General features: G+C 40.5%; 1 protein-coding gene across 1 annotated transcript in view; it reads right to left on the minus strand.

The window, feature by feature from the left end:
- Positions 1 to 17,385, minus strand: part of SLC38A6 (solute carrier family 38 member 6) — a 1,040,054-nt gene that overhangs the window by 288,859 nt on the left and 733,810 nt on the right. The window contains 1 exon segment of the mRNA XM_044074482.1: positions 9,942 to 9,965. Coding sequence (XP_043930417.1) covers positions 9,942 to 9,965 — 24 coding nt within the window.

Below are 17,385 nucleotides of genomic sequence, written 5' to 3' on the forward strand. Positions count from 1 at the left end.
AATTTAACTCAAACAAACACCTTTATGAGAAGACATGGAAAATGGTTGCCACAGTATATAGAGAGAGGCTCAAGTGGGATTTTTTGCAGGGTAGCTCACGGTTTCTAGGTAACTTGTAACAGATGCCTGAAGAATAATGCAACAGTCAAGAACAACTAACTAGAAAATGTTAGTATCACAATGCGACTTCAAAGATGTATTTTTAACAAGAAAAAAAGACAACCTACTAGAAATCGTTTATATCATACTACTAATTAAAAGAAGCGTTTTAAACAAGCAGAAAAAGTTTTAGTTTTTTTTGATGATTCAAGGTTCTGGTCCAAGCTTTGTATGTACAGGGAATCCTCTTATGATGCTGATCACGGTGAACAAAGTTAGAAAGGCTAAAACAGATTTCAGTATTGAAAATGTAAGATGATTTTGTAAAATATCTGTTAATTTAAATGCTGACAACCATAACCTATGGTATAATTGCCCAAACTGTGTTCCTTGTTCTTCTGTCCCCATTCCTAAAACTACCCTTCCTGTTCCTTTCATTTCCTTTGGATTTCTGATGAAAATAAAAAAGAGAAAATAAATAAGCCAAAAAGTACTTTCACCTTGCAAATGCATGTCCCAATGACCAGAACTGCAAATTTAACTTGCTTCTTGCATTACAGAGTTATACCCAGTCTTGGACTGGGCATATTACTTTTTTCAAACCAGTACTATGCAATTCTATCACTTCCCAGAGTGTCACAGACTTGCTCATCTGCCCTGAGCTGAATTCTGGATAATCTTTCCCACTATTGATACTCCTGACATCCTTCATGTACTCCTAGAATTCCTAATTCCACAAGAACATTAAAAAACAAAGGTTTTAAGGAACAAACTATCAGAACAAGTATTTAAGGAAATGCCTCATCTTGTAACAATGGCTGGTTATTGTCATAAATATTTTCTCTGAAGTCAAATGCAGATTTTTTTCTGTAACTTCAAAATATACATTTCTATCAACCACACTGCTGTGGTCTCCAGCACGGTGTTATACATCCACTTGTAACATCCTGACAGTCTGAGAGATATCAACACCACAAGATGAAGAAAATTTCTCCAGTATCACTGAAAATTATCCCTAGTCAATATACATAACTCTGGTTAGCCACTGAAAACACCCCAAATATATGTTGTTTGCTTTCGGCTTTTCCCGGTTAGGGGTCACCACAGCGGAACTCCGGTCCGCTAATGATTGGCAGTAGATTTTCATGAACGCCGAGGTGCCAGCTCGACGTCCAACCTTCAATGAAGGCACACCCATTTACGCATGTCTTTCGAAGGCCACCCAACCGCGGGGAGGACATGCAGACTCCACACAGAAGGCACTCCCCGCACTCTAGCCGAGAATTGAACGGGAGAACCTCTTGCTGTGAGGCAACAATGCTACCGCTACACCACCGCGGCAGATCAAAACACCCCAAATATATAGTGGGATTAAACTGGACAAGAAAAGTAAATAACTCCTGAGTGATGAAGTCTGTACGAATAGATGAAAAACGCGGTGATTCGTTAAGCGTGTAATGTTGTCAGTTTTTTTGTTGTTACAAGTTCTATTTCGCATTGACATCTCCTTACATTTGGTAACTCCTGAGTTAAAATATAACTGTCTGGAAACAACATGACATTCCCCAGGCTGCTAGACTCAAACGAGGTTCAGGAGCAAATTCAAAAAGTTGAAGTGATGCCCACTGCTAACTTCTACTAATCATTTGATTGTAGTACTGGAGTAGTGGAACTAGCCCTTTTACAACTGGACACAAGTCACTAGTAGCAGGGAGAGTGACAACTCCTCCAGAAAAGAAGCCTCTGGCTCAGAGTTCCTTAACTTTCAAGACTATTCTGAAAGATCCTCTGTCTGCAACATCAGTAGTGATGTAGGTACTTGCTTAAGTTTATATTTAAAAGGTATCAACACAAGTAGAAGTTCCTAAGGCACTGATGAAATGGACTTAATTTCACTGTTTGAAAATTATTTTAGAAAATGTGCCAGCCTCAAGTGCTTAATGAAAGAAGATACTGTAGGTGAAGCCTTCTTTGTTACTATACACATTTAGCCCTCATTTAAAGCACCTGTTTAACATTTTCCACCTTAGCTGGTTCCATCATTTGTAGGTATTTCTTTCCAAGGATCCAAGTAGCTTTTCAGCACTGAAAGAATTTTATGATTTTTGTCCTCATAGTTTTGCATCCTGCTTGCTTTTGCTACAAATTTCACATTCTTCAAAACAATGACTGGGTCTAGAGAAAAACAATGGTAATGAAAATAGTTAGGTGCTATTTGCCTACATAAACATGTATTTACTGATTTAGCAGGACTTCCATCAGACTAAAAAAACAGAAACTTTAAAATGCTAAAAATTATAGAATACTTAAAAAAAAAAAAAAAAAAAAAAAACCTGAGCTGCTACCATGGAAGTAGATATACATTTATTATTCAAATAAGGGACAACATAATTGAATATGAAAGTTTAAATTTGCATTTTGAAATTGGGTCATGCAGTGGTGCAGCGGTTCGCATTGTTGCCTCACAGCAAGAGGTTCTCCGGTTCAATTCTCGGCCGGGGTGCCTTCTATGCAGAGTCTGCATGTCCTCCCTGTGTTTGTGTGGGTTTCCTCCAGGTGCTCCATTTCCACCCTCATTCTGAAGGCATGTATCTAGAGTGCTTCTCCTCTGGCCTCCCGTGAAAATGGGCCCTGTCCCAGTTGGACTTTCCCTGTAAACAAATGTTAACTAAAAATAAACAAATTAATACAAATAAAAATTCCATTGTTTTCACACTTCTATGTATTTGCCAAATTAGGTATTTTACACATTGGGTGTATGCAGTCCATATTTTAAATTAATGTTTCACTGAATGGTTACATGTAATACAAATTGCTACTATGATTCAAAAAGCTTCAGTATTCCCAACAGTGATATTAACTTTGTGGTTTTAATTTTTTTTTTTTTTTTTAGACAGATCTTCATCTTCAATTAAAGGAGTTTCTAGTTGACCTACCTTTTTATGACTAAAGATATTAAAAACATTCCAAGCTTATTCAGCCTGGTCCAAAACAAGACAGATGAGACTGGTAAAGAACAAAGTGGCTGGCTGTTGAGAATGGGGGCTATAAATGGCTACTAGAAGGTACTGGTGCCACCAGACTGTGAAAGGGGGTCTGATTTTTAAGACGTCTGGCACACTCGTCTGGCTCAGTAATGCAGTTTTTTTTTCTCAAAATGGAAGAATGGATTTATCAGTATACTGTTGGAATGTGAAGAATTTAACTAATCTGATCAAGCAGGCATCAGATGTTGCATCTCCAGGAAATGCTGCTGGAGAAGGGTGAATATTTACATCTTCTGAGATACAGTTACAGTAAATTTTTTTCCCCGATTATTTTGGTGACCTCACCATGTTTGCAATAAGTTACTATACACCGAAGGGAGGGAAGCAGTAGCAAATGGGAGCTAGAAAAATCAGAAAATGGCAAATACAAGAATCTATACTCCTCTATAGATGCATAGGCACCAGGCTAGCTGCCCTTGTGGACCATTTTAAACATGGCCAATTTCCCTTTTCATAGGTTCATAGGTGTGTACTAGGCTAATGGCCCTGGGGCCTTTACAAGCCTAGCCATAGGATTACCCTGGCATAGTGCCACTCGAACTTAGTTCCCGGTGCCTCTGTCAAGTAGAGCCACTGGAGTTAACCCCGGGATGAATTTTCTGTTACCTATCCACTCCTCAAGAGTTTTCTTGAAGAGGGTCAACAAGGTGCTCTGCTTGACATATATGGGAAGTCTGTAGTCTCTTGGTTATGAACCTGTCCCTCCAGCATGTTCTGTTAATTGTGGTAATGAGGTTGAGTTCTCTGGAATGTGTGGTGCAGAGGGATTGGGATTTCTTTAGATGTAGCATTTCTAACAGAGCTGGGTCAGACATGGCTTTGTAAGTCAAGCAGAGATTGCCTCTAAGTAGGCAATATGAGACAGAGAATAGTTGGCGTTTTTTGAGTCTGTCCAAATAGGACAAGTATTTAAGGCCTAGGATTCTCTTTGTGAGGTACGTTTGCAGCCTCTCCAGTTGTTGCAGGTGTCTAGTGAGGTACATGCCAAATGGGGCATTGTACTCAATGACTGGCCTAATGAGGGAAAAGCAGAGGGAGACAATGACTTCTTTCTTCCTGGATGCAAAACCCTTAGTAATGAAATGTGCCACACAGAAGGACTTTCTGACCACACTGGCAATGTGGTGATCAAAAGAGAGGTTGCTGTCCACCTGTGTGCCCAGATCTCTTATAATGCCTTCTGTGTTCAGTGGACCACCATCAATGTGGTAAGTCATGGGAATCATTTTATTCCCCAAACGGGATGATGACACATTTTTTGGCATTCAGCTAAAGGCCATGGTTCTGACACCAGTCGTTGGTGACAGTGAGGCCATTCTGTAGGAAGTCAACATCACTTGGGGAGTTAATAATAGCTCCCAACTTGCAATCGTCTGCCAACTTTGTCAGCCACAGTTTGTTCGTGTTGGCCTAGACTTCAGAGCAGTAGATACCAAACAGGAGAGGACCCAGGACCGTACCCTGTGGGACTCCATTCATGACTAATTGGCAGTCCTTGAAGTCAGCTACTTTCCCACTATGGGTTCTATCTGTGAGCCAGTTTGCAACCCACCTAGTGATATATGGGTTGATGCCAAGCTTAGTGAGTTTTTCTATGATTCTTGAGTGGGAATGGTATCAAAAGCCTTGACCAGATCAAGGTAGGCTGTATGAACCACCTTGCCTTCATCCACAGCTCTGGTGACTGACTCAAAGAAGTCCACCAAGTTGAGCAGGCATGATCTACCCTTCACAAAACCAAACTGTGTGGGATCCAGAGTTTGGAGATTCCCTATATCCTTGTTTATTAGGTCCATGGTGATGCGTTCCACAGCTTTGCATATCAGTCTCGTCAGGCTAATGGGGTAATCTTTCCCAGGTTCTATAGTCACTCCTCCTTTGAGGAAAGAGATGACTGTAGCAGTGCGCTATTCGGCAGGGACAAAGCCTGAGGTGAGGCTGTGATTGAACAGGTTATACAGGTGAGGTGCCAGTTCACTCTGTAGTTCATATAGAACACAACCAGGGATATTGTCAGGTCCCATAGAAGCTGTATTCTTAGCCTTGGACAGTGCTGTTTTAACCTTTGCAGCAGTAATACTGGGTGCCTGGCAATCTACTGGTATTGTGATTGGCCCTTGGGGGGGAGGGGTAAAGTTGGTACTGAATCTGCCAGCCAGTATACTGGCAACATCTGTTGGCTCGGTATAGGAGGTACCATTGTGCAGTAGCTCAGAGCAAATCTGGGTATTGCCATGGAGATTCTTTATATAGCTATAGAAGGCCTTGTGGTTGTCTTTACTATCTGCTGCAATTCTGTTTTCATACCTAGCTTTAGAAGATTTGATGAGGGATCTCATCTTTTTGCTGAGGCAGATAAGGGAGTTTTTCCAGTCTTGGAATTTCACCTTATTCTGCATCAGTTTTCTCCTTCTGTTGTAGAGTTTGTTTATGGCAGGGGACTACCAGATTGGCTTCCTTTTTTTGTAGGAGAATGTCTTGTTTCTATTGGGTATGGCGAGATCCATGCATTTATGTTTGTACAGTGCATTGGTGTATGAATCTGTGGTCATACAACTATTCTACATTTGCATGGGTGCCGTGAAGTTAGCCACCTCTGTTTTTAAAATCACAAAGTTAGCTTTGGAGAAGTTTTTCATGGTGGTAACCTTTGCTGGGGGGGGGGATGTGGATTTCCAAGGTGATTAGTTTGTGGTCAGATCTAACCAGGAAGGAGCTGACAACTGGTGTAGAGCAACGGTCGCCCATGTTAGTAATGACCAGCTCAAGGATGTTGCTATCTGTAGTGAGGGTAAGAATGAGCTGCACCAGGTCATTGGAATTAATGTACTCCAGGAAACGTTGGGCAAGTGTATTGGCACATGAGTAGTTTACCCAGTTAATGGAGGGGTAATAGAAGTTGCCTTGTAAGAGAGTGTTAGGTTGGACCCTAACATTCGCCAGGGTGCTCAGGAATATGGAGTGCGAGTCTTGGGACATGGTTGGGGACCTACAGCAGACTACAACCTGAATTGCTGTCTTACCCAGTGTTAGCTGCACCTGAAGTATCTCTGATGCATTATGTTGGGCTACCAGTATGGAGGTGCGCACATCCTTTATGAATATGGAAACACCACCGCCTTTGGAGCTTCGGTCCATGTTCTAGGGCCGAAAGGTGCGGAATGAGTTATAGCCTGGTAGTGCAGGGGTGCTTTCTGCTGCCTTGAACCAGGTCTCTGTTACAGCACAAATGTCGATGTTCTCCATTTTAAGGAGTGCCTCGAGCGAGTGCATTTTGAGATTTAGACTTCTAGCATTGAGCAACATGACCCTCAGATTACATTTGTTTGTAATTGTTATGGTGGTAATTTGGTCTTTGGAACACCGCCTAAAAAAGGCACTATAGAGGTGGCAAGCACCTTGGCCAGTATCCGGAAGCCAAAGTCAATGCAAACCTGCATGTACGGCAAGTGCAAAGCCTCTAAAGTCCAGAAGCAAATTCAAAAATAACTGAGCCAGCACAAAGTGTGGCATAACAATTTAATATGCCCAACTATGCAGTATCATGGGTGAGGGAAAAAAAGCCCCAGCACCCAAACCAAATTGGTTTCGGCTCAATAGCCTTCTTCAGTGAGAAAGACAAACAGCATACCCAGTATCCGGGAGCCCAGGGGTGACAAATGCAGGCCATCTCTGGCAAAGCATTGAGGTCTGTCAATCATCTTATCCCAGGCAGACAGATACTGGATCCCCTTAGAATGATACCAGAAACTTAGCCAATTTTTGAAATCAATCATTTTCTGCTTGTACTGTGGTATCATTCTGGGTGATGGTAGGATGCTGCTCAGGGGTAGGGTCATACCCGCCTGGGCTATATAATCCGAGAGCTCCACCATGTCTTTTTTCATGTAGTCCAGGAAGGTACATCTCAAGTCATTCACACCCACATGTACAATGACAGAGTCATATTTGTACCTGTTGTTGAGCAACCTGAGTGAGTGCGTTATGTGCCAGATCCTGGCACCTGACAGGCAGCTGACTGTCAATTTCTCCTTATTCAACCTAGTGAGTGGGACATCAGTGTGTCTCACTAGCAAGTCACCTATGACTAGTGTGTTGGGTATGCTGTTCTGCTTTAGGGGCTTTGGTTGAGTACCACACTGTTTAGGAGAGTTATGTGTCGCATGATTAGTGTTGTGTTGTGGTGGTCGAGTGAATTTATGCCTTGGAGGTCTCTGCTGCTTGAGTAGATTCTTATTGAGAGCCTCCGCAAAGGTGGGTGTATGGTTTGCATTTTTATGTGAAGGCAGTGCTGGTGTGTGTTCCAGAGGGCTATGTGTTCCATGTAGTGTGGTGCAAGTGTTGACCTTCTCCTCCTGACCAGCTATTCAAGTCTTGGCTGGAGAGTGCACGGCTTCCAATTTGGATATATAAGTGCATCTCTCACAAGTCTGAGCATTGGAAGGTAAGAGGAGAGGGTTGTTGGTGTACATGAGGCAGTTGCTACATTGCCTCAGGATGCCCATGTTCACCAGGTTAATAGGAGAAAGCACAGGGAACTGACCTTTAGACATGCCTGGAGGGGTGGGCATTGATAAGTACTAGATCTGTTTCCTTGTAGAATGTTTAGTGTCGGTAGCACCTGTGTGCTACAATAATTGCTACAAGAAGTCTGGTAAAGTGCTAGACTAATAAGCTAATATAAGTGCAGGAGAGGAGAGAACTCGTAGATCTACAGGAAAAATTGAAGAGCAGACTCTGGCACCACTCAGAAGCTTACAAACAGTCCTGGATACAGCAAGTCTGTATCTGGACTAGACTAGTTACAGGAAATGCAGGAAACAAGAGCAAATGTGGGCTTTTAAACCAGAAAGTTGAAAGAGATGGAAAAACTGTCCAAATGGCCAACAAACTACAATTTCTGAGCCAGGAACCACTCATCTTGTGGTAGATAGGCTACCTAGTGCTTACCACTCCCACCGATTAGCTAGAAGGCTTCCCTCCAATACAGAAAGGCTTGGGGGGCTCAGAAGCTTACAGTCTAGGGCACAGCAAATCTCTATCTGGACTAGATTAATTACAGGAAAGGGGGGAAACAGGCACAAACCCAGGCTTTTAAGCCAGAAAGCTGAAAGAGATGGAAGAAACTGCCGAAAAGGCCAATAAACCACAAATCTGGGCCGGAGACCACTCCTCTTGTGGTAGATAGGCTACCTAATGCTTATCACTCCCACTGATAAGCTACACGGCTTCTCTCCAATACAGAAAGGCTTGGGGGGCTCAAGAGGCTTACAAGCATTCCTGGATACAGCAAATATGTATCTGGACTAGACTAGTTACAGGAAAGGGGGGGAAACAAGTGCAAATGCGGGCTTTTAAATCAGAAAGTTGAGCGAGATGGAAAAACTTCCCAAATAGCCAATAAATACAATTTCTAAGCCAGAAACCACTCCTTATGTGGTAGATAGGCTACCTAGTGCTTACCACTCCCACTGATAAGCTAGAAGGCTTCCCTCCAACACAGAAAGGCTTGGGGGGGCTCAGGAGCTTACAAACAGTCCTGGATACAGCAAATCTGTATCTGGACTAGACTAGTTACAGGAAAGCGGGTAAACAAGTGCAAATGCGGGCTTTTAAATCAGGACATTGAGAGAGATGGAAAAACTCCCCAAACGGCCAGTTACTACAATTTCTGGGCTGGAAACCACTCCTTATGTGGTAGATAAGTTACCTAGTGCTTACCACTCCCACTGATAAGCTAGAAGGCTTCCCTCCAACACAGAAAGGCTTAGGGGGACTCAGGAGCTTACAAACCATCCTGGATACAGAAAAAATGTATCTGGACTAGACTAGTTAGCGGAAAGGGAAGAAAAGTGCAAATATGGACTTTTAAATCAGAAAGTTGAGAGAGATGGAAAAACTGCCCAAAACGGCCAATAACTACAATTTCTGGGCCAGAAACCACTCCTTATGTGGTAGATAGGTTACCTAATGCTTACCACTCCCACTGATACACTAGAAGGCTTCCCTCCAACACAGAAAGGCTAATTAACCTATCACATTTGTGTTACATTAGCCTTACCCATCGCATGGTAGATAATTATATTACTACTAATGTGAACAACTGGAATCATAACATAGATAATTTGAGGGGACCCATGCATGGGCTAGAGCATTTAGGAGCTGCTTCTTTCCATTAGTAATACAGGGGACAGACCTGGGGTAAATTTTATGCTTCCCATCTACAGATTCAAGTTAAGCTTGAATACGGAGAGGGATGAGCTTTGTTTAACACGGATGGGGAATCTGTTCCACAGCCTGAATCTATGATCTTCAGAAACAGACTTAAGGCAAACTATGGTGATAACCTGGCCACTGAGACATAAGACATCCAATTAAGACCAAGCTTACTGAGATGTTCTGTGTTGGGCAGGTATTTTTAGGTTTATTGTATTGTAACAGACCTAACACGTCTTTGAAATTTTGGGCATGACACAGAGCATTTTTGGTCATTCTCCACTATATAACTCTCATTCTGGACTTAAAAGGGCTATTAATATAAAATGCACAAGCATTAGGGATAAATACATTTCTAATCTGTTTCAGACTGTGCAGCTCAGATTGTGCAGACAATGGTGATTTAGTACGTATTTTTTGTAATGTTGAGAATGCTACAAAATGGTATTACTAAGAGCTGGACTGATGAGAGGACAGAACTTATACAACCAGTGGGAGGTGACGAAGTAGTCATTATAAGCTAAATATCTACATTAAGGCAAGAGATAACCAAGGGGAAATTTACGGGTGTGGCATGACTGGTTAGAGGAACTGCAGCTAATGCTTTATGAGAGGTCATCAAAATGTAAATATATAATTACTACTTATGATTTTACCTTTGCTGTGTCATATGGTGTATTATATAATAACTGCCCACCACCAAATAACTGCACATGATTCTGCTAATGACTATAAATACTACACTACTGTAAATACACAATTTCATACTATCATACTGCTTAATATCTATTTGCCAAAAAACACATGTATATTTCAAATAATAATGTCACTAACATGTAAACTGGATGTTCTCTCAAGCCTGTAATGAAAATGGACAATGCATGGATGAATATCCTGACCAAAAAAGTAAATTAAACTAATTAAAATGGCTTAGATAGTCAAGGTAATAGAGCTGTTTTTTGCACACCTGTCTATACATTTGCTATTCTTACATGTAAACAGTATGTTGAACGCATTCAGCACTTTTAATGCATTTGATACAAACAGATCAATAACAGGACCAGAGAAGTGTTCTGTCACAGGAGCATCTGTTTTCTGGAAGCAGGTGATTGATGGTCGTGGTAATGAAATAATGATTTTAGATACCTCAATGACTATCTTCTATCCCCTTCCTGGTGCCACACAAACCCATTAGTTCATCCTTAGCAGTGAGAGTTTGCCAAATCATTTCCTGACCAAGGCAGGAGTTCTATGTTCCACTTTTCCTCTGATTGGTATAAGAGTCCAGAGGCCAATTTGTTCCTTTCCAGAGGGGATTGTCAGGTGCTGAGAGTAGGTCATCACATGTGTGAGGTTAGTCCAAACCAGTCAGCCATAACTTCTCTATGGTGGCTGCAGTTTCTGCAGTCTGCTTTACTACTGGGATTCATGCAAGTATCATACACATAAGTCCATTCCTCCAGCTATACTGCAGCAAAGTTCTGCACACTAGACATCCAGCAGGTTCAGACCAGCCCCCCCCCCCCCATTAGTGAAGTAGACTCATCTGCTCACTCCATTTCGCGGGGTGGGGGACAACCACAAAAGAACTCTGCATAATCAGAATTTGCATGCAAATCAAGGACAGAGATAATCTGACCACATACAGATCAAATTCTTTTCATCACCCTCTTCTGAAATAGTAGTTATAGGAGGTAGGGGAAAAAAGCCCCCTTTCTCTTTTGAAAACCACAGAGGCACCAAGGAGGATATGACTTGCACTACACTATAGCAGACAGATTTTCCAGTAGCTCTAGTTTGCATGAAGAGATACAAAATAAAAGCAGTATGAAAAAGTGTCTTTTTTCCCCCTGGAACTGGAATGATTACACGGTGGGATGACACACCCAAAGAAGATGCACAGTGGTGCCACTGTGACTAAATCCCAGCTGCGGCCTGCAGTACCTCAGCTTGTCATTTGGGCTAAGCAATGAAGTGGGTTTAGCTACCTTTCTGTCTCTAGGTCAGTAAAGTCAGTTCCATCCATTCACTCACTCACTCACTCACTCACTCACTCAAACTGCCAAGCCTTTACAGCAAAACAAGCTACTAGTCAAACCCAGGTTGTCAGGCCTCAGTTACGGTGTTAACCCAATGCATCACAGAGTCAAGCAGTCGGTAGAATACTTTTGTCAGTACAATTGCCTCAGCCACTGTCAGTAGGAAAGGTCTGATTTAGCGGAGAGCTACTTAAATGCATTTGTTTCTGTTTTTAATGCCTTTGTTAAATTGTCACTTAAGACATTGGCAAGTATACATTAATAAAAAGAAAAACTATATTAACATTTTTCATTTGCCTGAATTATAAATTACACCTATGTTTTATTTCTTTTTAACAATTATCATTCACTCCAACATTACATAACTTGCTCCGTTCCTAGCCTCCTTTAAACCTCGTTTCACTTCTTGAACATTATTCTGTATGTGTTGTTCCTATAAATTTAATTTATTTTTATGTAGTTTGATCCATTCCTTTTCTAAAGTCAGTCTAACTTTTCTAAAGACCGCATCTACAATTCTTTTATCTCCTTTCCAATATTCAGTACTTGAACTGCAGTCAGTTTACATTTTGATTTTCATTTTCTAGTAATTGTTTTTTTTATATAAAACCTAGTAAGACCTTAGTATATCAAGGCAATTCATATCCTGGTCCCAGCTCAAAAGAATAAATTAAAGGTACAGCCAATTGCTCCCACAACATTTCTGACAGAGTACTGCAGGGAATTATTAAACTGACGACACATTATACTTCCCAAAAAAAATGCTCCCAGTTCCCCCTCTCTTTCCCATGACACCTCCAGCATTTACTGTCTAGCTTAAGAAAATTCTATGATATATGCTAAGGGTATAAATATACTTATGTAAACACTTCCAAACACAACTCTTGAACCTTCTGGACTTTGTTATATACTTGGGAATCATATAAATGTCCTACCTTTTGTTCTTTTGTAAATTCTCTTTCCAGTCTCTGTTCACAATCTCTTTTAATCACCTATACTTTATACACCTTAGCAATTATCACTTTCTTAGCAGCAGCTTCTATTCTAGACTCAACTTAAAACTCTACCATAGCTGGTTTTTCACCTAGCACTCTCCTAACCCCTTCTCTTTGCCTATACTCATATGTTTATCCCTGTTAGGGATAGCAGTCTATAAACTGCAGTCAAGAATTCTGCTTGGCCTCATCCTACTCTATTACCTTTCCTTTTCTAGTTATTTGTTCTCAATACTTTAGTTCCTTTGCCAGTTTTCAACAGTAAATTCCAGACCCCTCTTGCCTATTTTCTATACCCCTACTTGCAATCATCCCAGCTGGCAAAATCTCCTTTTTCCATTCTTGTAATGGCTTAGTTCTTAGACTAATTTCTGCTACTTTAAGAATATAATATTCTGCATGTTTTTTATTATTCTCCTTAAGGCTCAGCATCCAAAATCCAACTCTTCCCTTATGTCTCAAAACTCCCCCATTTCATCATCATCCCTTTCCACATTGACATATAACCTTCCCCTTTTGTTATGTATATGAGCCTTAACCACATAGCTCTAAAGTATCCACTCAAGTCAGGTAATCCTAAAAGCACATTATTCTATGGGGAGGATCAACTTATTCCACTTAACACTTCCTTTCCAAATAAATGCTTTCAACTCTTGATTAATTATCCATAACTTTGCTAGTTGATAAAATATGCCTTACTTCTACATAAAACAAAAGGGAAGTAAAAACATTTGCACTGCTTTTATCTTGCTATCCAGATCCCTTATCAAAAGCTTCAAGTTTCTCAGATTTTGTATTTTCTTTTGTTTAGTCTTCAACAGTTAAAAGTAATATGACCTTTTAATATAAGTTTGCTATCAGGTACTGTTTACAGATAATTTCACCTCTAAACTAATACAACCTAATAAGCCATTGACTCATGTGACAGGTAGTTTCTTACAATATAGATTGTTTTTCACTCACTACTTTATTTGTTTATTTTTTAGTGAGCAGAAGTTTACTAAGCTGTAGCCAACTGCTTCAGGCTACAGAATCCATACTGTAGCTCAACTGCTAATGTGTTGATATTAATCACCACTATGCAAAAGGATCAACAGTGCCAAGTCATCTACTTATTATAAAAGATGTTCACCTCCCATGGCCTGGAACATTCTGCTTGTAAACAGTAATAAACTATGGTTCCTAACTTTGATTCCTGAATATCTACTAAGTGTGTATTATAATAGATCCAGAGTGTTTCACCAAGCTACAAACTGTGTGTGCATGTTCCATAAGATAACTTCCGAAACAGTGAAGAACCTCCTTACCAAAACCAACTTCCTTTAGCCTAATAATTAGCAGGGCATAGTTCATCAAGATAAGGGTGTAAAGTAGTCTAGAAGAATTGCTGCTACTTTTGCCTCACAGACTCAGTACTGAGATTTAGGGGCAAATTTTAGAAGAGTATTGGTCAGTGTGAATTAATGATTTATTTGCAGATAGTCTAACTCACTTAACTGAGAGTAAGTTTTGAGAATCCAGCCCCTAATATGAATCTGTCAGCTCTTTGAAGGCTGTATGCAGCTAGATAACCAATCAGCTGTAGATGCAGTACCTTTCAATCAAAGTTGCCACTGGGTTCAGGATAGCAACAGTCTATTACTTCGCAACTTTTTGAGTTTCGCCTCTCTTAAACAATGGAATTATTTTAGCATTTTTCCCAGCATCAGACATACAATCTTCTCTTAAGTATCTTTTGATGGTTGCAGTCATGGGTATGTATAGTTGGCATTGGGAAGTATCTGGCATTGTAAATTCTGCCCAAGTCTTTCTGTCCTAAAAACTAAAAAATCCTTTAGGTCTGTATCAGTTCGGGAATAGGCATAGTCAGGACAGGAGAGTACATGGTTCACTTTTTCCCCCTTTGGTTGGGGTTAGCAAATTAGCAGCGAGTGATGATTTAATTGCCGTTTGTTAACTAGGGTAGTAGACTGACCAAAAAACTCACATCAGCCTCAAGTTAAAGACACCACAACTGTATCATTCAGTTTAATACTGTTAGGCATGATCAACACATTTGCTTGCATGGTACAAAAAACTGTAACATTCACAGTATGGAAAGAACTGCAAAGTGTATTACACTATAATTTATGACTGAAGGGATATGCCTTAAGTGTTGAAAGAATAACACTAGGGCTTGGCTGGAGAGGTAAGGGGACAGGGATTGGTTTTAGATTATGGAGGAAGGCATGCTGTTGAGTGGAAAATGAAAAACTGCTTCGGGGGGAATATTATGCCCAAATAAGACAAACTACACATAAATATGTTAAAAAAGGGCACTATTTGATCATGGTGGGAACAGAAAATTAAGGATGGAAGCAATGCCTTTCTACAAGATGAATAAATGGCAAAAACTGGTGAAGAAAATTACCTTAAAGTGTGGCTGAGAACCATAAGTTGGCCCTCCAATGAAAAGCAGAACATAACAACTGAAAGTAGGCATGAAGGTGCATTATCAAAGCACAGGTGTGCATAATGTTCTTGGATGGAAAGTTAAATACCTTTAGCTTCAAAAAGAAGAGCTCTTCTGATCAGCAGGCTTACCACTCAGTGAAAGATATGGTAAAGTTTCACCTGTTTACATTCTGGTGGAAGAACATCTTCCGGTTGCAATGAGAAGCAGGTGAACAACTGAAGTACAAAAAAGATTAGCTGGTTCAACCATCTCCCTGGACTCACTCCCTCAGCTCTTCAACTTAAGATCAGATTATTACAGTTAGATCAACACCCCCACCAACTCCTCCACTGAAAAGGGGGAAAAAAAAGAATGTTCCTTATACTGGCACATCAACCATTCAGGTCCACATGATTTCTTCTTTTAAACTGCAGCAAACAGTTTATACCCTACCAACACACAGCAATACAGCGCTCATTTTAGTTTAAAAAACATTGTTCTTTTCAAACTGTAGCAAATGGGTCTAGATTATAAACTCGAATGCTTACCTTATCGAATCCCTAAACTTCGACTCATCCTCATCGAAGCGCATAAACACCGAATGCCCTAAACTGTGAAATTCAAAACGTCGAACTATCATACTTGTCCCACCCCACCGCCTGCTACATACTACTTACACAAACAAACTTAATAAACCACATACCTACACTAACAAAAACCCTACTTCTAACCCTAGACTAAATCTTACATATACCACCATGTAAGCACTTAACTTAACCCGTACCCTAACCCTCAGGTCCGCAATTATCGCACACTTACCTTACGGAGCTACACCGCAGAAGGCCAACCATGACAATTCGACGTTTCCGGTTTCGCTCTTCTGGACGTTCAATGTTTTCGCGTTTCGATAAGGACGGGTCAACGTTTAGGGATTCGATAAGGTAAGTGTTTGGGTTTATACTATAGACCCGTAGCAAATTGCTTGATGCAAATGTAGCAAACAGTTGCTACACAGAATTTTTTTTTTTTTTTTACTTTTAAACTGTAGCAAACTGCTTGCTACAATGCAATGGTTTAAACCACACACAGAGAAATCAACTGATCGCTCACCCCAACACTCTGCAACAGGGGCAGTTGTCCCTCTCACCCAGCCCTAGCTACTCTACTGACTGAGCATCAGGTGCACTGGAACTGCAAACTTCAAAGTAAATATGCAAATAAGTCAATGTCACACAAAGGTATTTGCATATCTAATGGTTGCTAAAAGAGGGGAGCTGCAACTGTGTAGGAGCCCAGAACGATGATTAGGGACGACGTTTTGCCACTGTAGGGGATTATCATATGAGGGATCATACAGGCAAGTTGGTGAGCTAACCGAGGAAAGTTAATGTGGAATGGGAAACATGGAAATGGCAGCTGGTGGAAGAGGGAAGACATAATGCTATATGCTTGCAAAGAAAAGGGTTCAACTTTATGGATAGGCAAAAGCCAGGGTCACCTATCACCAGATCATCTAGGAGTGATATTTCATATTAATACATGTTGCATAAATGCAGTCTGAAGTAATGAGTGAAGTAAATTTAATGACAGACAAGGCCACCACCTCATTCTAGGGGTCTTATTATTTTACATCCTTAAATTCAGTTTGAAATGAAGGCAGAAATTATATAAACAATAGAATAAGACAGTCAGAAGCCATACTATTCAGGTTTACAGCAGTTTACATGAAAGTTCAAACATTTTCAGAAACATAAAATTTAAACATACTGAAATCAGGACATGGTAAAGAGTATTTATATATTGCATACTAGTATTCTTATTCCACATCTCATTAGTATGCTCATAAATTCTACTGTTCAAACACAATATGTTTTATGAATATAAATTGAGACACAGGGGAAACAAAGTGCTACATAAAGCATTCTGGTGGAATTGCAATTACATGCTTCAACCAGTTTAACATGAGATTGTATGGTCCCAATGTAATTTCCTTTGGTTCTAATATATATTTACATTGGGTGCAGATTCTGCATTTCAACATTCCCTTTCCTTGCCTTCTATTAATATTTCTCTGACCCTCACAAATATTCTTGACATTCCTACTCTTTTTGAAAACTACATGTGGTGCCTGTCCTAATAAGTCTACCAAATATTTAACGGCCCTGAATAAGGACCAATATTTGTTAACAGTTTTTATAAGGCAGTGTAACTTCACAGATGGGAAACTCTTGACCATTATACCATCTTGCTATTGCCAGCTTACAAACCTGCACTGGTTAGAGATAAACCCATGAAGAAACAAATCAGGGTACAGCCCAAGTGGGCTATGGAAGCCCTCCAAGACTGCTTTGAAAGAATCAACTGGGATATGTTCAAGGAGGCAGCCACAGTGAATCAGCATCTGAACATTGATAAATACACTAAAGTAGTGATGGCATACACTTCAAACTGTGTTGATGGGGTACCAAATACCAAGAGTATAACTATTAGAGCTAGCCAGAAGCCATGGTGAACCCCAAAGGTGATATGAGATTCTGAAAGAGAGAACGCAGGGG

The sequence above is a fragment of the Protopterus annectens genome, chromosome 6.part0 (assembly GCF_019279795.1).
Source record: "Protopterus annectens isolate FY-2018-M chromosome 6.part0, PAN1.0, whole genome shotgun sequence".
Taxonomy (NCBI): Eukaryota; Metazoa; Chordata; order Ceratodontiformes; family Protopteridae; genus Protopterus; species Protopterus annectens.